Raw genomic sequence first — 22315 nt, 5'->3', positions numbered from 1 at the left:
ACTCTTTGCAACCACATGAATTGCTGCACGCCAGGCCTCCCTGTCCATCAACAACTCCCGGAGTTCACTCAGACTCACGTCCATTGAGTCAATGATGCCATCCAGCCATCTCATCCTCTGTCGTCCCCTTTTCCTCTTGCCCTCAATCTTTACCAGCATCAGGGTCTTTTGCAATGAGTCAGCTCTTTGCATGAGATGGCCAAAGTACTGGAATTTCAGCTTTAGCATCATTCCCTCCAAAGAAATCCCAGGACTGATCTCCTTCAGAATGGACTGGTTGGATCTCCTTGCAGTCCAAGGGACTCTCAGGAGTCTTCTCCAACACCACAGTTCAAAAGCATCAATTCTTCGACGCTCAGCCTTCTTCACAGTCCAACTCTCACATCCATACATGACCACAGGAAAAACCATAGCCTTGACTACACGGACCTTTTTTGGCAAAGTAATGTCTCTGCTTTTGAACATGCTATCTAGGTTGGTCATAACTTTCCTTCCAAGGAGTAAGCGTCTTTTAATTTCATGGCTGCAGTCACCATTTGCAGTGATTTTGGAGCCCCCCAAAATGAAGTCTGACACTGTTTCCACTGTTTCCCCATCTATTTCCCATGAAGTGATGGGACCGGATGCCATGATCTTCGTTTTCTGAATGTTGAGCTTTAAGCCAACTTTTTCACTCTCCACTTTCACTTTCATCAAGAGGCTTTTGAGTTCCTCTTCACTTTCTGCCAGAAGGGTGGTGTCATTTGCATATCTGAGGTTATTGATATTTCTCCCGGCAGTCTTGATTCCAGCTGTGTTTCTTCCAGTCCAGCGCGTCTCATGATGTACTCTGCATAGAAGTTAAATAAGCAAGGTGACAATATACAGCCTTGACGTACTCCTTTTCCTATTTGGAACCAGTCTGCTGTTCCATGTCCAGTTCTAACTGTTGCTTCCTGACCTGCATACAAATTTCTCAAGAGGCAGATCAGGTGGTCTGGTATTCCCATCTCTTTCAGAATTGTCCACAGTTTATTGTGATCCACCCAGTCAAAGGCTTTGGCATAGTCAATAAAGCAGAAATAGATGTTTTTCTGGAACTCTCTTGCTTTCTCCATGATCCAGCGGATGTTGGCAATTTGATCTCTGGTTCCTCTGCCTTTTCTAAAACCAGCTTAGACATCTGGAAGTTCACGGTTCACATATTGCTGAAGCCTGGCTTGAAGAATTTTGAGCATTACTTTACTAGCGTGTGAGATGAGTGCAGTTGTGCGGTAGTTTGAGCATTCTTTGGCATTGCCTTTCTTTGGGATTGGAATGAAAACTGACCTTTTCCAGTCCTGTGGCCACTGCTGAGTTTTCCAAATTTGCTGGCATATTGAGTGCAGCACTTTCACAGCATCATCTTTCAGGATTTGGAACAGCTCAACTGGAATTCCATCACCTCCACTAGTTTTGTTTGTAGTGATGCTTTCTAAGGCCCACTTGACTTCGCATTCCAGGATGTCTGGCTCTAGGTCAGTGATCACACCATCGTGATTATCTGGGTCGTGAAGGTCTTTTTTGTACAGTTCTTCTGTGTATTCTTGCCACCTCTTCTTAATATCTTCTGCTTCCGTTAGGTCCATACCATTTCTGTCCTTTATCGAGCCCATCTTTGCATGAAATGTTCCTTTGGTATCTCTGATTTTCTTGAAGAGATCCCTAGTCTTTCCCATTCTGTTGTTTTCCTCTATTTCTTTGCATTGATTGCTGAAGAAGGCTTTCTTATCTCTTCTTGCTATTCTTTGGAACTCTGCATTCAGGTGTTTATATCTTTCCTTTTGTCCTTTGCTTATCGCTTCTCTTCTTTTCATAGCTATTTCTAAGGCCTCCCCAGACAGCCATTTTGCTTTTTTGCATTTCTTTTCCATGGGAATGGTCTTGATCCCTGTCTCCTGTACAGTATCACAAACCTCATTCCATAGTTCATCAGGCGCTCTATCTGTCAGATCTAGGCCCTTAAATCTATTTCTCACTTCCACTGTATAATCATAAGGGATTTGATTTAGGTCATACCTGAATGGTCTAGTGGTTTTCCCTACTTTGTTCAATTTAAGTCTGAATTTGGCAATAAGGAGTTCATGGTCTGAGCCACAGTCAGCTCCTGGTCTTGTTTTTGCTGGCTGTATAGAGCTTCTCCATCTTTGGCTGCAAAGAATATAATCAGTCTGATTTCGGTGTTGACCATCTGGTGATGTCCATGTATAGAGTCAAGTTACTGTACAGCAAACATTTAATGTTTTGGAGTGCCAGGGCCCTAGAGAAGTAGTACCTCTTATGTCCATAATTAGGAATTATATATTTATTTTTAGCTCTCTGGGGGAAAAAATCTTTTAACATGTAAGTTTATTGTTAAACTTTTTGGTTAAGTGAACTGCCTGGATTGTTGTTCTGTTTTGGAGTTTGTCAGCAAAACTATAATATAAGTGTTTTGAAGGTAGGATTAGTGTCTGTTTTCTATATATATGTAAGAAACTTACCACATAGGAATCATTTAGATGGCAGTTTGAGAGGAAAAAAAAAATCAAAGTCGTACAGATAATTCTTCATGTCTTTCATAAGTAAGATGAAAATGGGAAATGATTATTTTGGTTGTTGAATAAACCCTTTAATTCTGTTTGATGTATTTCTGTTGCAGTTTTTTTTTTCTTTAAAAAAAAACAAACCATAGCTTTATTATGATATAATTGATGTAAAATAACCAGAGCATCTTTTCATGTGCCTTTTGGCTATTTGTATCTTTTCTTTAGAGAACATTTCTCTAGGTCTTCTACCCATTTTTTTGATTGGATTGTATGTTTTTTTTTTTTTTTTTCCTGATATTGAGTTGTATGAGCTGTTTGTATATTTTAAATATTAAATCTTTGTCAGTTGCATTATTTGCAGATATTTTTCTCCCAGTCTGTAGGTTGTCTTTTTACTTTGTTTCCTTTGCTTTTATTGTTGTTGTTCAGTCAGCCAGTCATGTCAGACTCTTTGCAATCCCATGGACTACAGCATGCCAGGCTTCCCTTTCCTCACTTTCTTCTGGAGTTTGCCCTTTGCTGTACAAAAGCTTTTAAGTTTGATTAAATCCTCTTTGTTTATTTTTGTGTTTATTTCTTTTGCCTTGGGGGACAGTTGTAAGAAAATATTGCTGTGATTTATGTCAAAGAATGTCTTGCCTATATTTTATGTTCCCTTGTATAAGTTTTATAGTGTTATGTCTAACATTTATGTCTTTAAAACATTTTGGGTTTTTTTTTTGTATATTGTATGAGGGAATGTTCTAAGCTCATTAGTTTACATGTAGCTGTCGAGCATTGCTAACACCACTTGTTGAAGAGACTCTTTTCTCCATTGTATATTCTTGCTGCCTTTGTCATAGATTAATTAACTGTGGTTGTATTGGTTTACCTCTGCACTCTGTATTCTAGTCCATTGATCTATTGCGTCTGTTTTTGTACCAGTACCATACTGTTTGATTACTGTAGCTTTATAGTATAATCTAAAGTCTTGAAGGCTTTTGTCTCCCTTTGTTGTTTTTTCTTAGGATTGCTTTGGTAAGTCTGGGTATTCTGTGGTTCCATATACATGTTAGGATTATTTGTTCTAGTTCTATATAAAACATGTCCTGTCTTGGTATGGATTGCATTAAATCTTTAGATTGCCTTGGGTAGTATGTCCCTTTTGACAGTATTGTTGGAATCCAAGAGTATGAGCTTTGAATCATCTTCAGTTTCGTTTATCAATGCTTAATAGTTTTTACAATATGGGTCTTCCACTTCCTTGTTGAAGTTTATTCCTAGGTTGTTTTTTTTTTCCCCACAATTTTATATGCATGTGTTTTTTAACTTTCACTTTCTGATATTTCATTTTTAGTTCATAGAAGTGTACTGGATTCTGTATTTTAATCTTGTATTTTGCAACCTTGATGATTCATTTATTAGTTCTTCTAGTTTTTCTGTGGAGATTCTGGGATTCTTTGTATACATTATTATGTCATTTGCCAAGAGTGACAGTTTTTCTTCTTCCTTTTCAATTTGAATTCCTTTTTTGTTTTATTTTTCTTCTCTGATTGCTGTGGCTAGGACTTCCAATACTGTGTTGAATAGTAGCAGTGAGACATCTTTGTATTATTTGTGAGTTTAGCAGGAAGACTTTCAGCTTTTTACTGTTGAGTATTATATTGGCGGTGGGTTTGTCATAAATGGTCTTTATTGTGTTGAGATATGGCCTCTCTCTTTCTACTTTGGTTAGCGTTTTGTCATGAATGGATGTTGATTTTTGTGAAATGCTTTTCCTGTATCTATTGAGATAATCATGTGGTTTTTGTCTCTTTTTTTGTTATTATTGTGTATCACATTGACTGATTTGCATAGTTGAGCCATTCTTGTGACCCTGGAATAAATACACTTTGATTATGTTGTGTGATCCTTTTTATGTATTGTTGGATTCAGTTTGCTAATATTTTATTGAGTTTTGCATCTCTATTCATCAAAGATACTGTCCTGTAATTTTATTTTTTTTGATAGTGTCTTTGGCTTTTTTATCAGGATGATGATGGCCTCAGTGACTTAATTTTTTGGAATAGTTTTGAGAAAGATAGTTACAAGTTCTTATTTATATGTTTCATAGAATTCTCCAATGAAGGCATCCAGTCCTAGACTTTTGTTTGCAGGGAGTTTGTTTACAGATTCCATTTCACTTTTAGTGATTGGTCTGTTCACATTATCTGTTTTCTTTGTGACCCACTGTTGGCAGATGTTTCTAGAACCTTTTCCCTTCTAGGTTGTTCAGTTTATTGGCATGTAACTGCTCATAGTATTCTCTTATGATATTTTATATCTGTGGTGTCAGTTGATTTTTCTCCTCTTTCATTTCTTATTTTGTTATTTGGGTTCTCCCTTGGTGAGTCTAGCTAGAGATTTGTCAATTTTGTTTTTTTTTTTTTTTTAAAAAAAAAAACAGCTCTTGATTTTATTGATCATTTCTACTTTTTTCAACATTCATTTCTCTCTGCTCTTAATTATTTCCTTCCTTCTGCTGAGTTTGGACTTTGTTTTCTAATTCTCTGAAGTGATAGTTATTTGTCATTTTTCTTGTTTCTTGAGGAAGGCCTGTATCACTATGAACTTCCCTCTTAGAATTACTTTCAATGCATCCCATAGATTTTGTAAAGTTGTGTTTTCATTTTCATTTTTTTAAAGGTATTTTCTGGTTTATTCTTTGATTTCATCATTGACCCATTGCTTCTTAGTAGTGTGTCATTTAGTCTCTGTATGTTTGTTCTTTCTTCATTCCTCCCCTCCCCCGTGGTTGATTTCTAATTTCATACCTTTGTTATCAGAAAAGTTGGTTGAAATAATTTCTATCCTTTTAAATTTGTTGAGGCTTGCTTTGTGACCATGTGTGTGATCTATCCTAAAGAATGTTTTATTCATCCCTAAGAAGAATGTTATATTCTCCTTTTGTTTTTGGATGTTGTGTCCTGGACACATCAATGAAATACAGCATATCTGTGTCATTTAGAACCTCTGTTGCCTTATTGATTTTCTGTCTGTATGTCCGTTGATGTCAGTGGAGTGTTAGTCTCCTGCTGTTATTGTATTATTGTTGGTCTTTCCCTTTATGTTTGTTAGTATTTGCCTTATAAATTTAGGTGCTCTGTATTGGGTGTATATATGTCAAGAAGTATAATGTATCCTTACTTGTCTGTCTTTATAGCCTTTGTTTTAAAGTTTGTTTTGTCTGATAAGAGTATTGCTACTCCTGTTTTCATTTTGTTTCCATTTTCTAGTTTAAGGCAGTAAACAATTGCATTGTTGAGAATTTTTTCCCCTAATAATAAATCTTTTTCTAAGAATACCTTTAATATTAAATTTCTTCCAACTCCACTTTAGTTGAATCCCAGAGATTTCAGTGTTGATTTTCCATTTTCATGTAGTTAAATATTTAAAGAAAATTTCCTCTGAGAGCCTTTGGGGTCCCTTGAATATTTGGAAGTGTGTTGTTCAATTTCAAAATGTTTGGGAAATTTATAGGTATTTTTCTATTACTGATTCTTAGTTTGATTCTATTATGATCAATTGAGTGTATGATTTCAATTCTCTTAAATTTAAAATGTTTGTTTTGTGACCTAGGACATGCTTTGTTTTGATTAATGTTCCACCTGTAGTTGAACAGAATGTATATTCTGTTTTTATTGGGTGGAATGCTCTGTTGATATTATTAGATTCCCCTGGTATATGGTGGTCATTTTTCTGTTCCTTGCTGATTTTATCTAGTGCTTCTCAGTTGTTGAGGGAGAGGTATTGACTCTTACCTCTGGTTAGATACTGACTGGAAGATAGGCGGTAAATATAACACCTGAAATACCTTTCTGGAAAGGGAAAAAAAAGGTTCGTTTTCTAAATCCTTGTTTTAAAATTCCAATACCATATCAAAATGCACCATGGTTAGAAAGTCAGGGGAAGGGAAAAGGAAAAAAAAAAAGACTATGTCCAAAGGAAAGATAATACACTGTCTTATTTATATGTTTAGGCCCTGAGCAATTTTTGGGTGCTAGCTGAAAAAAGGGGTAAGACTTTGGAAGGGAAAAACCCATCCCCATTTTAATAGTAGGGTTTTCCTCCTCCCTAAAGTGAGAGCCAAAACAAAAATAAGGCATTTGATAATAAATTTTCCTGAAGCTTTGAAGAACAAGAAAGATCAGCGTGCCCTGAGAAGTGCTTTGGACTTAAAGTATAAAGATTTCACCCAAAGGGTTTTACTTAAGTGTGAGGCTTATTTTGTGCATAGTTCAAGCAGTAGAATTCATTGAGGATCTGTTAGAAACATGTAAATTTCATGTTTATGTTTTTTGGTGGGTTTTTTTTTTGAGAGGGGCATAATACCAAACTTTAGATTATGTGTCTCAAGGCCTTTTCCCCTTCATTTTAAAAAGAAAAAAAGAGATTAGTAACTAAGACACCATTTATGAAAATGTTATCACTATTTACATGTTTTTGGTGGTTTACAAAACATTCCTAATGCATATTATCTCATTCGATCCATACAACCCTGTGAGATTTGTAACACGGGTTCTTTATTCTTTAATTTTGGAATCTCTAAAAGGTTAAGTGATTGTTTCCTCAGGTCATAAAATTGGGTAGAATAAAATTTAGATATTCTCATTCCTAATTAGCCTTCTTTCTGTGATACTGTGCCTTTGAAAGGATATATCTGTTTTCTTGAATAGAATTGACTTTACTTAAAGTATATTTTATTTATACTTTATATTTTATAGATTTTATATGTACTCCAGTGATCATGTGTTAAACTATTTAATTTTACATAAGAATAAATTTCAGAGATTATTAGAAAGGTTTAATAAATTTTCAGACATTGACTTCATCCTGAATTTTCTCTTCCATGAATTTGTTTTTAGATATCCTTTGATTATTTGCCCATAGATAACTATGACTTCTTATATGTTTTTACCTTTATGTTTTGATTTCAAATTATTTTTATTCTTTTTCTGATTTTATTTTTATATTAGAAAAAGTTAGAAAATGTATATGTTAGTATTTGTGAAGTTTCTCTTGTAATTTGTTTGGTTCAGTAATTACTTTCCTCTATGGTAGAAACAGATGTTTTAAATTATTAAAATTTTTTTCTATGGTTGGTGTTATGTATTGTGAGATAACTTTTTAAAAATACATTTTCCAATCTGTTTAGTTGTATTTTGGTTATTATATATTAAAATCTTATACCTTTTAAACACCATGTTATTTTGTTGTTTGTTCTGTCAGTTTTACTTTTATGCAAATGCCACATTACTTTTGAAAAATTTTGCTTTATAATTTCAATTATATTTTCATATATTCAGATATTTCATATTTTGATATAGTTATGTTTCAGTTATTTCACACATTATTGAAATCACTGTGTATGTATTAAACATTTTTCTTGAAAAGAATTTTTCTTGTAGACCTGTTTTGTCATCAGATTCATGATGTAAACTTAAATATGATTAAAATATGTCAAATATAAACAAACCAATGAAAATCAATATGTGTATGTAGATGTCATTGTTGAAGTTTAGTTGGAGTTTTTGACCTTTTTCTCTTACTTTATGTCTTTTCTAAAATTTCTTTATTGAAAGTTTTTTTTTTTACTGAGGAGGGAGGGACTTTTAAAACAATCCTATCTTAGACTTAGCCATTTGTAACAAGTAAAAAACTAGTATTCTGTGATGAAGATGATGATGTTGTTTTTATTATGATGATGGTGATGATACCTTCAATAATTGGACAGTAGATCTCATTATTGATTGGACAAGTTAATTTTATCAATATTGTAACCCTGAAGCATCCATATTGTTCAGTGTTTTGTGATGGTTGTTTGTTTTGTCTTAATTTAAATTTGTTATTGAGCTCAGTATTCTCTAGGAACTGTGTTTTTAGCAGAACAGGTTAAAATGTAATTGTTGTAATGAATGCTGATCTTATAATACTATTTATTTTAATTTAAAGATAAACTTTTTGTTGAATGGAGTCTACAATGACAGCTTTCCTCTCCAGAGTATTATTCATCAATGTGCTGGATAACTCTATATAAATCATAGCCTTAGATGTTGCTATTTGCTTTTGTAAAAGACAGGCTTTAATCTGAAATTTCTAAGTAATCAGGGCTCTGCAAAAAAATCTAATACAGAGCTTTTTAGATAATATAATTGAATGACTGTGTTCTGGAAATGGTGTTAGGAAGTAATATATAAATAAATAAAAAAACATGTTGCCAACAGTCTGGGAACATATTTATAGCAAATATGATAGGCAAACAGTGAATATTATTATATAATTAATACACAGTGATGTAATATAAAAAGATAGGGAGTAAAAATTACATAGACATTCCCCAAAGAAAATACAGATAGTAAAAGTTACTCAGCCTTATCATTTAGAAATTCATGTGAGACCATCAATAAGAACCTTCTAGCAGCATATGAAATACTCAATACAGTGGTAATATCCAGTACATGATTAAGTAACTCCCATAGATTATTGGGAGAATGTTTGAAGTAGTACAGTCATTTTGAAAAGTAGTTTGATAATTTTTATCAACCAGCTTAAAATTGTTACTTTGATCCATTAATTCTTTTTCGTTTCTCAAGGAAATAATTATAGATATTTAAAGTTTTTGTATGTATTTATTATAAATAATCATTACATTTAGGCAGATGATTAAGTAATTTTTGATGATTTGTTTGATGAAATATTGGGCAGTTGTCAAGAGCTGATATTTATAAGTATTACCATATTATGGGTGAATGTTTATAACATTGTTAATAAAGAAGACATTGTAAATAAATATAATTACAGATAAAAACAGGAACACAATAACTTGTGGGTGGTTTAAAAAGTAGGGTAAGAATTTAAAGGAATATAGTAGACCTTTTATTTTAAGCACAAACAAAATTTTAAGTATTTTAGGAACATCTGAAGGTTGCTTGAAATTTCTCTGAGGCACTTATCTGCGTTGTGCTCTTTGCAAAGTTGGTGTGTAGGAGGGAGTCACTTTCATCAGTGTAGCCAGCTGCCCAGTCCCTGTATGTCAGTTTTTGCTTTTTCTGCTCTTTTTTACATAAATATCCGGGGGGGAGGAAATATGCTATTTTAATGCTGCTTGAGAATTTGAGGATTCATAAATTTCTCAGACATATTCATGTATATTCCAATAATCCACTTGGCAGTTGTGGCCTCTGTGCTCTGGGGTTATATAATTTCCCCCTTTTGAAATAGTTTCCTGATTTTCAAAAATTCTTTCAAGAGCATGATATTTTTAAAGGAAAAGAAAACCTTTTATTCAGTTATCAGTTAAGTATTCTAGCATCAAACTCTTCTTCATGAGACAGTATATTCTGTTTTTCTTGCAGTGTCTCATATGCCATTAATCCCTTTTAGAATTTGAATTTATCTCTAGAAGTTCAATTTGTGCCTTACTTTATTACACGTGTTTTTACTAATGTGCTTAATCTTTTCTGTTTTGAACACATGAAATACAGTTATAACTCTTGTAAGTTCTTGTTTATTGTACTGTAATCTGTGCCATTGGTTCATGTATTTTAATATTCAATAGAAAAATGTAAAAATGCAAAAAACACTTAACATGTATAAAATACAAATACTACCTAACAAGTTTGTTTTAGAATATTATAAGCATGTTGTATCACCTCTCTCTGTAACTTTGCAAAATGTCATTGTTTGTATGTGTATATAGTATATTGTTTAATCATACATGTTTTACTATAAATTACCTCTGGCTGTGTGTATTCTTCTAAAATGTCTTCTTCTTCCTTAATATTATGTTATTGAGAGACACATTGACGTGTATATTTGTCATTGGTTTTACTCTTCTGTAGTAGTATTTTGAAAGAATGCTTTTGTTTGTTCTCTAGTTGATTTCAGTTATACACCTTATCTGAGTATATATACATTATTTCCATTTCAGTTATACATGTTTGTTTTGTTTTTGACAGTGCTGTTATGAACATTCTTGTACATATCTTCCAATGTACAAATCTAAGAACTTCTCTGAGTTATATGGAATGAGCTTCAGTTCAGTTCAGTCGCTCAGTTGTGTCCAACTCTTTGCAACCCGATGAATCGCAGCACGCCAGGCCTCCCTGTCCATCACCAACTCCCGGAGTTCACTCAGACTCACGTCCATCGAGTCAGCGATGCCATCCAGCCATCTCATCCTCTGTCGTCCCCTTCTCTTCCTGCCCCCAATCCCTCCCAGCATCAGAGTCTTTTCCAATGAGTCAACTCTTCACATGAGGTGGACAAAGTACTGGAGTTTCAGCTTCAGCATCATTCCCTCCAAAGAAATCCCAGGGCTGATCTCCTTCAGAATGGACTGGTTGGATCTCCTTGCAATCCAAGGGACTCTCCAGAGTCTTCTCCAACACCACAGTTCAAAAGCATCAATTTTTTGGCTCTCAGCCTTCTTCACAGTCCAACTCTCACATCCATACATGACCACTGGAAAAACCATAGCCTTGACTAGACAGACCTTTGTTGGCAAAGTAATGTCTCTGCCTTTGAATATGCTATCTAGGTTGGCATAACTTTTCTTCCAAGGAGTAAGCTTCTTTTAATTTCATGGCTGCAATCACCATATGCAGTGATTTTGGAGCCCAAAAAAATAAAGTCTGACACTGTTTCCACTGTTTCCCCATCTATTTCCCATGAAGTGATGGGACCAGATGCCATGATCTTCGTTTTCTGAATGTTGAGCTTTAAGCCAATTTTTTCACTCTCCACTTTCACTTTCATCAAGAGGCTTTTTATTTAGTTCCTCTTCACTTTCTGCCATAAGGGTGGTGTCATCTGCATATCTGAGGTTATTGATATTTCTCCCGGCAATCCTGATTCCCGGTTGTGCTTCTTCAAGCCCAGCGTTTCTCAAGATGTACTCTGCATAGAAGTTAAATAAGCAGGGTGACAATATACAGCCTTGACGTACTCCTTTTCCTATTTGGAACCAGTCTGTTGTTCCATGTCCAGTTCTAACTGTTGCTTCCTGACCTCCATATAGGTTTCTCAAGAGGCAGATCAGGTGGTCTGGTATTCCCATCTCTTTCAGAATTGTCCGCAGTTTATTGTGATCCACCCAGTCAAAGGCTTTGGCATAGTCAATAAAGCAGAAATAGATGTTTTTCTGGAACTCTCTTGCTTTTTCCATGATCCAGCAGATGTTGGCAATTTGATCTCTGGTTCCTCTGCCTTTTCTAAAACCAGCTTGAGCATCTGGAAGTTCACGGTTCACATATTGCTGAAGCCTGGCTTGGAGAATTTTGAGCATCACTTTACTAGTGTGTGAGATGAGTGCAATTGTGTGGTCGTTTGAGCATTCTTTGGCATTGCCTTTCTTTGGGATTGGAATGAAAACTGACCTTTTCCAGTCCTGTGGCCACTGCTGGGTTTTCCAAATTTGAATGAGCTTAGGAATGGTAGGTTTTAGTAATGGGGTATTCATATGGAATCTTACTAGCTTATCCTGGTTGATTTCTGAAGTGTTTTTATCTTATTTACAATGTTTCTTTTTATATGTATATATACACACACATGTATATATATATACACATATATACATGCATGTGCACATATATTTATATGTATGTATATATTTATTTTTGCAGTTAACATAGAAAATATCTTTTTGTCTAAATTATTCACTTTTTTCTTCTTTTTAAATATTACTTATTTTAGAAACTGAATCATTAATTTAGAGGATACAAATTTTTTATTAACTAGCCATCTTTTTTAAAGTTCTGTTTTTCTTGACTTACCATGTACTCTTCCCATGTTTTATTTGTTAAGAAAGTTATGCATGTGTAACATACTCAAATAGTTCTACAAAACTTATTGTTAAAAATAGCAATTGCTTGTCTTGTTTCTGCCCCATTTACTCTCCCCTGGAGGCCACCATTTTCAGCATTTTTGCTGAGTTTTCGGTATTTACCTCCATAGCTCTAAATCACCTGCCTTTATTTCTAGTTCTTAATTTTTATCTTCTTTGACTTCTCACTTTGAAACATGAAAATTTAGCTTCCTTTATTTCTTCCAGCTTCCAGCACTATCCAGACCTCACATGTGTACTCTTCCCTCATCTCTTTTATCCCAAATAAATAATGTGGTGCTAACATTATTAGGAAAAGTAAATGCATAGCTGAGTTATTTAGCAAACTATAATTTCTCTTCTTTTTGTTTTCTTTTAAACAGAGAAGGATGCTAGTAAAAGAAGAAGCAGTAAGAATTTTGAAATTGTAGATTTGTATTGCAAATTTGTATTGCAGAGGAGGATTTGTGGAAGGAGATAATACTAGTCACTAAAGAAGCCATAGATTCCATAAATGGGAGTGGATCAAGATGAGTAAGAATGACTAACCATCAAAAAGTACCTCATTGTGTTTTGATTTCCATTTCTCTAATAATTAGTGATGTTGAAGCATCTTTTCATGTGCTGTTGGCCATCTGTATGTCTTCTTTAGAGAAACATCGATTTAGGTATTCTGCTAATTTTTTGATTGGTTTGCATGTTTTTACAGTACTGAGTTGTTTGAACTGTTTATGTATTCTGGATATTAATACCTTGTTGGTTATTGTTTCCAAATATTTTCTCCTGGTCTGTAGGTTGTCTTTTCATTTATTGATGGTCCCTTTTCTGGACAAAGCTTGCAAGTTTGATTAGATCCCCTTTGTTTATTTTTGCTTCTACTTATTTTGCCTTGGGAGACTGATCTAATGTCAAAGAACATCTTCCTTGTGTCCTCTCTTAGAAGTTTTATGTTGTCATGTCTTACATTTAGGTTTTTAAGCCATTTTTAGTTTGTTTTCACATATGTTAGCGAATGTTCTGGTTTCATTCTTTTACATGTAACTGTCCAGTTTCCCCAGCATCACTTATTGAAGGGACTATCTTTTCTCCATTGTACATTTTTCTTTCTTGTTGTAGGGTGATTGACCATAAGTGCGTGGTTTTATTTCTGGGCTACCTATCCTGTTCTACTGATCAATGTGTCTGTTTTATACCAGTACTATACTGGGCTTCCCAGGTGGCTCAATGGTTAAGAGTTCTCCTGCCAGTGCAGGTGACACAAGAGACAAGGGTTTGCTCCCTAGGTTGGGAAGATCCCCTAGAGAAGGAAATAGCAGCCCCCTCCAGTATTATTGCCTGGAAAATTCCATGGATAGAGGAGCCTGGTGGGCTACAGTACATGGGGTTGCAAGTGTTGAACACGAATGAGCAGGCATGCATACATAAACTGTTTCAGTTACTATGACCTTGTAGTATAGTCTGAAGTCAGAGAGTATGATTCCTCCAGCTCCATTCTTCTTTCTTAAGATTGTTTGGTATTCAGGGTCTTCTGTGTTTCCATACAAATTAAAAATTTTTTGTTCTAGTTCTGTGAAAAATGCCATTGGTGATTTCATAGAGATCGCATTGAACCTGTAGATTGCCTTGGGTAGTATAGTTTCTTTAACAGTATTGATTTTTCCAATTCAAGGATACGGTATATCTTTCCATCTGTTTGTATTGTCTTCAATTTATTTTACCAGCATCTTACAGTTTTTGCAGTTTAGATCTTTTGAGTCCTTAGGTAGATTTATTCCTAGGTATTTTATTCTTTTTGGTGCCGTGGTAAATGGGATTGTTTCCTTATTTCCTCTTTTGATAGTTCATCGTTGATTAATACAGATTTTTGTATGTTAATTTTGTATCCTGAAACTTTACCAAAATCATTGATAACCTCTTGTAGTTTTCTGGTCGCATCTTCAGAGTTTTCTATGTATAGTATCATGTCATTGGCAGACAGTGACATTTTTACTTCTTCCTTTCCAATTTGGGTTCCTTTTATTTTTCTTATCTGATTGATATGGATAGGACCTCCAAAGTATATTAAATAAAAGTCCTACTCATTTTTTTGATACCTATGTTGGGTCATTCAGTTGAATCTCTTTTTCTTTAATCTATTAAATTAGATTTTCTCAATTTAAGTAAACATGGAGTTGAGTAGTATCATTTCTTTTCTGCTAAAATTACTAGTCTTATCATTTTCTTACTAAAGAGAGGATAAATATGTTAAATCCAAGTAGATCACTTTCGTTTTCTCACATATATTCTTTGTACATAAAATGACTCAACAGATATTAGTATTAAGTGGCTAGAAAGGTAGTTCTGGCTTTCTATTCCACACTTATTAAGGTTTAATTGTTAAGTGTGAGTAGTGGTCTCATATTTCAAAATTTGGCATTTTAGCACATTTTATGTATTTTAAAACTTTTCCATGTTACTTTTTTGTTAAAATTTATTAAACTTAGCATGAAAGTGAAAAGTGTTAGTTGTCCAGTTGTGTCCAACTCTTTGTGACCCCATGGACTGTAGCCCACCTCTGTCCAAGGAATTCTCCAGGCAAGAAAACTGGAGTGGGTAGCCATTCCCTGTCATGCAACTTGAGAAATTTCAAAGTTCATCAGGATATTTATTTATAGTAATTTGGCACAGTTTTTTTGTAACCTGTTGATATTACTTTGAATTTATAATAATCATAATTCAATTCTTGCTTTATCAATTCTATAATATTTGAAACATTTTCCTCCAGAGTAAAGTTCTCATTAGGTAGGGAATGTTTGGGTAATTCTGTTTCTTAAAATACAGATTTTGAAATGGAATAGTGTTCAACAGCAAGTTTTTAACATTTTGAAGAAGTTAGACATGATGTTTTGATACCTTTATATTTATTCAGTATTGAAATATTTAAATGTGTGTATTTTTTTTAATAGATTATCTTTCTCAAGGAATAGACCTTTCTGGAATAGAAGTGATAGAAAATGATCTACTTTTTGTTGCAAGAGCTCGACTTGAAGTGGAAAATCAAGCTAAGCGCCTACTGGAGCAGGGTGTGGAGACTCAGGTAATAAAAATAATATTACTTTTTTAATGTGAAAAATGTCATAATATAGATGAACATTTGATTTTGTGTTTAAAATAATGTATGTCCTTATTACTGAGGAACTATGTCTATGATTTTAATTCAAGAGTAGGCATAATGTAAGTACAAGAAAAATTTTAAAAGTATGTTTATTTAATTCTACTTAAAATAGATTCTAAGATGTCTAATGTGTACTATATATAATATGGAATGTATTTTAAATATCATATGTATATGTAGATAGATGGTTAATAGATGTTGAGTAGGCTTCCTTTGTCCAAGTCACTGGTACTCATTTAAGCTTTTCAATGACCCAGTTAGGATGGTATGACTGCTATTTCCATTTTACAAATGGGGAAACTGAAAGCTTGATAATTGGTCAAAGGTTATACATCTAGTAAACGGTTTAGTTTGCCACTCTTAATAATCACGGTGCCATAAATTTTTTTAGAAATTTCTCAAGATTTCTCCTAAGATACCATTTTCCTGATGCTTAATTTTCTGAATTAGAACAGCCTAATGGTATTGATGTAGTAGAATCAGCAAATTAAATATAAATCTCAGTTCTGTATTTGCATTGCACCCAGATAGTTGCTCCATTTGTATTGGACCCAAATTTTTAATTCATATTCTTTAAGCCAAAAGTTTTATTTTGAAAAATAAAATTTCATTTTCCACATTTGTATTGGACAGAAATAATTTTATAAATACTCAGTTCTTCAGTCTCAAAATCAGGAAATATTTGATTTCTGATTCTTAGCTGTTGTAGTTATAAATAACTGAATGTCAGTTATGTTTAAATGAACTTTTAAAGTTGATTATCATGTATATATAATGAAAAGTGAACAAATCGTAGACACACATGTAGAATGAAATACTTCAAAGTGAGCACACTTGTGAAATCAAAACACCGGTCAAGATATGGGACATTACCAGCACTCCTGGTGTCTCTTCACTCTGACTCACAATCACTACTCTCTCCTTTCCCACAGATAACTTTGATTCTAACTTCTAACCTGGAGTTTAGTTTAATCTGCCACCAATTATGTGTTAACTCTTGGTCTCACTATGAAGACAAAATGCTCATACTGTTGAAAAATACTTGTCTACATCAAATAAGAGAGGATACCTCATTCTTAAAGAAATATTCAAGGAATTCCAAGTTAGTTTTGAATTAACATGAATATTTCTATAGAAAATTGGTGCTGGCCCAGCTCATTTAGTTACAAGAAAGGAAGTAAGAATTTTTGTATTCCTCTAATGTTCGTAATATCACTACATCAGAGATTAAACCTTTATTTATATGTACTGTTTAATATTTTTTACCTGTGAAGTTTTTATTGCTATGTATATATGTATATGTATGCATGTCTTTGATTTATACAATTCTTAATATTTTACTGTATTTTAGAGTCATGGAAATGAAAACCAAAATGGTAGAAAGGAAATAGTATCACAGTTTGTAGAACTCAAATACTATTTTTAATAGAGATGGGGGAAATGATTATCATTTAAAGACTAATTTGTTTTATTACATTCTCATATATTTAAAATGGGAAAATATTTTCTAGGATAGTAGTTCCTAAGCAAACTCTATTTTATGTATGTTGTTACTTTATGTCCATTTTAATAATTGTCAAATATGACTTTACTTCAGTTTTTAAATCACATTGAAATTAAACTAATCAACTTTTAAGAAATTAATATTCCTTAAATATTGGTAGTGTTATATATGCAGATTTATGAAGTTAACCAAAAGATTATTTAAGTGGGTAAGTATTGTTTAGCCAATTGCCTATATCTAATCAATGAAATTATGAGGATAAAGAAGAAAAAATTTTTAAATGTTGTGCATCTATATGGGTAGATGTGGAATGATCTGCATGGAACTAAAGAACGATAATTTTGTTGTATGTTTCAGTGTGATTTGAAGGAAAATAGATTCTGCTTAGTGGATGGGAATATTGTCTCTTTGTTAAGGCTATGCTGTGCTTAGTCTCTCAGTCATGTCCAACTCTTTGCAACTCCGTGGACTGTAGCCCTCCAGGCTCCTCTGTCCATGGGGATCCTCCAGGCAAGAATACTGGAGTGGGTTGCCATGCCCTCTTCTAGGGGATCTTTCCAACCTAGGGATCAAACCCAGGTCTCCTGCATAGCAAGCAGGTTCTTTACCATCTGAGCCACCAGTTATGTTATAGATTGCTGACATTAACCATTGATATTTTTAAATTCATTTTTCTTGTTAAACTCCATAGATATAAAGTAACCTTCTGAGTATAATTTGGCCTTCTCCATAATTTTCCTAAAGGGAGAAAATGTACTGTCTTGCCAGTATTAGCATTCTGGTTCATTTCACAATTTTTACAACATTCCTGCTGCTAAATCGCTTCAGTCATGTCCGACTCTGTGCGACCCCAGAGACGGCAGCCCACCAGGCTCCCCGTCCCTGGGATTCTCCAGGCAAGAACACTGGAGTGGGTTGCCATTTCCTTCTCCAATGCGTGAAAGTGAAGTCGCTCGGTCATGTCTGAAACTTTAACGACCCCATGGACTGTAGCCTACGGGCTCCTCCGTCCATGGGATTTTCCAGGCAAGAGTATTGGAGTGGGGTGCCATTGCCTTCTCCGTTTTACAACATTCCTCATGTGTAAATTGATATTTGTATTTATAGCATTATTTATGTCTGAATTTAGTCATGTGTGTCTATCTCCCTCAGACCTGGGTCCTCTGGGTTATTTTCACACAGTCAGGTTTCTGGCTTAGCAGGATGAGATTATACCCTTATCAGTAACGGTGTCCCTGAGATAATGTTCTCAGGAACCAGGATGTCTTAGCAGAAAGTGCTTGTGTTTTGGAGCCTCTTTCCTTTTCCTGCAGCACGTCAGAGGTGTCCTGCAGCTGTCCCAGCAGGCAGTATAGGAATTCAGGGTGAAACTAACCTTTATTGAATGCTCCTTCTCTGCCAGGCTTTGTGTTAGTCACTTTACATTTGTTATCTCAACCACAGTAACAATTATGTGAGGAAGATATAATTATCCACTTTTTAAGTTAAGGAAACAAAGGCCTGGAAAGGTTAGGAAATTAACTGCAGATGAGTTAGCTATCAAGTAGTAGAGTCATGGTCTGGGGTTGCTGCTTTTCCTCTTTCTTTAGTAGGACCAAGCAGTTTATTCTAATTATGTTAAATAATTGCATTTTAAATCATCTGACAATTTGTGAAGCAATTTATATAAAAACAGTAATTTTTATAGTGTTAAAGTTTCTTTGGGAAGCCTCCATGGAATGACTAATCTAAACCAACTCCTCAGAATTTTTGTTTTTCTCTGGCCAACTCTCTTTTTTCCATTTTCTGAAATGACTATTTTAGACTCTCCACTTTCTGTCAACCTTCCCCTCTCACCCCACACACCAACTAAGGCAGATGCTTTTAATTTCTACTTCACAGAGGTGCCTCTCTATATCCCATTTTTTGGATCCCGTTTTCTTGGGAAACCTATCTCCTTCATATTTCTGTCTCTCATGTCTTTGTTCTTTTACTCTATTTCTTCTCATCAGCATTTAATTATACTCCTTTTATTCCACTCTTCTCTGTATTCTCTGTTTTTCAGTCTCACAAGCTTTCTTTAGTTTTCCACATGTGCATTTTCCTTCCTCCTCTAGGGATTTCGAGTTCTTTTTATGCCTGGAACACTCTTTCTACTTCCCATTAAAACAGAAGCTGCAGGTTATATATATTGGGTTCTCAAAATATATTTTCCCATTTATAAGAAATCATTGAAATAGTTAAGTTTATTGTTAATATTTATTACAAACATAGACTAAAATAACTATAGCATTTTAATATTGATGTAATACTGCATTCCTGAACTGTAACTTAGTTTATGGGCTCATAACCTGAATCAAGGTATTCAATAAACATGTGTCATTACTTGCATTTAATAATCAACTTCTGACATTAATTTGATTCCTCAGAAAAGTTAGTTATCTTCTTTTATTGAGTATATAGTTGGTGGCCATCATTTTTAATATCAATTAACTGTAAAACTTAAATTTACTAAAAGAAAATTAGGGTAATTTATTTCTGTAGCATTCTTTGTCTGAAACCAAAATTTTTAAAATAAATGCAGGTAACCTCTTTTTGATCATTACTGTTTTTCCCTATTTAATTGCTTAATTGTTCTGTATTCATTTGTAGGTTTTTATAGCTTTGTAGTGTTACAAAGTCTCTACTATAGTATTACAAAATGTTTGTCTTGGAAGACATAAACTAAATAATTATTTAGATACTAAGGAACTGTGTTTTCTTCTTATAGTACAAAACTGTAAGAAAACTGGTGACCTCACAAACTCATGCTATTTCTATAAGGAAAAGATTCGTAGTGATACCACTGCCACATTCTTTCTGCAGTGTTTAGGATTGATGACCCAGAGTACTTCTTCTGGTGAAGCATACCATTATCACCACATAAGAAAGAACATTCTTCAGTTTGACAGGCAGTTTTTGTTCCAAATATGGAGCTAGGTAAATGACCATCTGCCGCTGCTCCTTGACTCCTGTTTCTCTTTTTCACTGATCCTGAAAATCTTCCGTTGAAAGAAGCCAGACAAAGAAGAAGAGAACCTTATGGTATTTTCAGGATTGCAACAGACTCCATTACCTCAAGCTGTAACTAGCTTTCAAAATAGGTGACAGAGATTTTGATCTGGATGAGTTCCTACATCACCATAGATACCAGGCCCCCACACTGAAATGATGACATTTTAATTAGAAAGATGGCTTTAGCTTGTGAATTACAAGCTTTTACGGTAAACAAGTACAGGGCTTTCTAGAGGTTCTAGGGTGGAAGGGGATCATGTGCTTACTTATCTTTAAGATTATCAGGAAGAAAGTCTCTCAGCTCTATGCCAGGCTGGAATCTCCCCTGTGGTAATTGTTGCCAGGTGGTAAACATCCACAATCTGCCTTTTCCCTGAGTCAGAAAGTCTCCTTGGTCAGGTCCACACAGAGTACTGGTGCTTATCATTTGTCAGCTAAAAATACCATGACAGCATGATCCAGACAAAATCTCTCTAAGAGGACAATGTGGAATTGAAGTTCACTAAATAAATGTCTACATAGCATACAGTAACTGATAATGATGTTATGAACCCTTTTAACTTACATTGTTAAAGATTCTGAATTGTTTCCAGCACAGCTGTTGCTGCTGCCTAGTCGCTTCAGTTGTGTCCAACTCTGTGCGACCCCATGGACTGTAGCCTGCCAGGGTCCTCTGTCCATGGAATTCTCTAGGCAGAGTACTAAAGTGGGCTGTCATGCCCTTCTCCAGGGGCTCTTCCCAACCCAGGGATCAAACCCACGTCTCGCACATTGCAGGTGGATTCTTTACCATCTGAGCCATCAGAGAATCCCAAGAAGGCTGGAGTGGGTAGCCTATCCCTTCTCCAGGGAATTTTCCCAACTCAGGAATCGAACCAGAGTCTCCTGCATTGAAGGTGGATTCTTTACCAGCTGAGTTACCAGGGAAGCCCCTTCCAGCACAGAGAGGGTACCACTTCAGATGTATTGTGTTGAAGGTTTATGGAAGTTAAGCGTTTTTCTAAGCTACAAAAGGAACTTTTTGGCAAAGTTGAACTCATTGATTACTTTCGTAATTAGTTATGGGAGTTCAGTTTGCAACAGGTTTTTTTTTTTTTTTTTTATAATTCTTTTCTTCTCTGTGTGCCCAATAAACACCATAGTTGACTCAGTGTCAGTTGAGTCAAGTTGAATACCTGCTTTAAGAGGGCTAGCTTTCCTACTGTTAGTTGCTGGTTTCCTGGCTGGTCACATGAATTCTAGAACAGATCTCATTATTTGAATTTATAGGAACTCCTTTTGTATCTTTGGTCCCAATGTTTTTGCTGTTTACTAAATATAAAGTTCCAGTAATTTTTCAAAAATGTATGAAGCATTTTTCTTGACACACAATAAACAATTTGAGGAAACGGGCAAGATGGGTGAAGGGGGCCAAAATCTTCTAGTTATAAAATAAACAAGTCATGAGGATATAATGTACAGCATGGTCCTATGGTTAATAGTGTGTTGAATATTTGGAAGTTGCTAAGATCTTAAATGGTGAGATCTTGTGGTGAGATCTTTCTCACCACAAGAAAAAGCATTTTTGTAACTATGTATGGTAACATGTTAACTAGACTTATTGTGGTAATCATTTTGCAATATACACAAGTATCAAATTATGTTATATACATGAGACTAATATAATGTATGTCAGTTATATATCAAATTTAAAAATATATAAAAGATGATTACAGTAAGAGCTCCTCAAGTTACACAGATCCAAAGATTTCATTTATTTTCTTTATTTTACCAGCCACAATGGATAATTTGCCACCCACTCTCAAATGTTTGCTCCTATCACTGTAAGCTCTCCTTAAGTTTTAAACTGATCATCTAAATGTTTTCCCTAAAACTTAATAAATCTTGTTTAGTGTATATTTGCTATTTTATCCTTAAATTTGAGCGGACACTAACTTGAACTCTTAACTTTCTAAATCAAGGGTTGGTGAAACTACCATCTTTGTATTGTCAAGTGCTAATTCTTACATTTTTGTATGGTTGGGGGAAAAAAATGAAAGAAAAATATACAGCAGCGACCATATGTGGCCTGTGTGGCTGCCAAAACATGAACTGTTTGGTGTCTTGCCCTTTAAGGACCCTAAGCATGTGCTGATCCCTGCTTTAAATGATTGTATTATCTTCATGCTGGGTGCTTTATCATGTTCTGTCCTTACATCCTTTCTTCCAGCTCTGGTTCCTCTTTTTTTATGCTAAAT

At 34.5% G+C, this 22315-nt stretch overlaps 1 protein-coding gene across 3 annotated transcripts in view; it reads left to right on the top strand.

The window, feature by feature from the left end:
- COG5 (component of oligomeric golgi complex 5) overlaps window positions 1-22315 on the top strand; it is a 285624-nt gene that overhangs the window by 108841 nt on the left and 154468 nt on the right. For all 3 annotated transcript variants that reach the window (XM_061413970.1, XM_061413972.1, XM_061413971.1), the window contains one exon: window positions 15333-15463. In XM_061413970.1, coding sequence (XP_061269954.1) covers window positions 15333-15463 — 131 coding nt within the window. The remainder of the gene's footprint in view (window positions 1-15332; window positions 15464-22315) is intronic.

Source organism: Bos javanicus, chromosome 4 (assembly GCF_032452875.1).
Source record: "Bos javanicus breed banteng chromosome 4, ARS-OSU_banteng_1.0, whole genome shotgun sequence".
NCBI lineage: Eukaryota > Metazoa > Chordata > Mammalia > Artiodactyla > Bovidae > Bos > Bos javanicus.
Note: the sequence above shows the minus strand (reverse complement) of the source record. Positions and strands in the feature narration are given on the sequence as shown.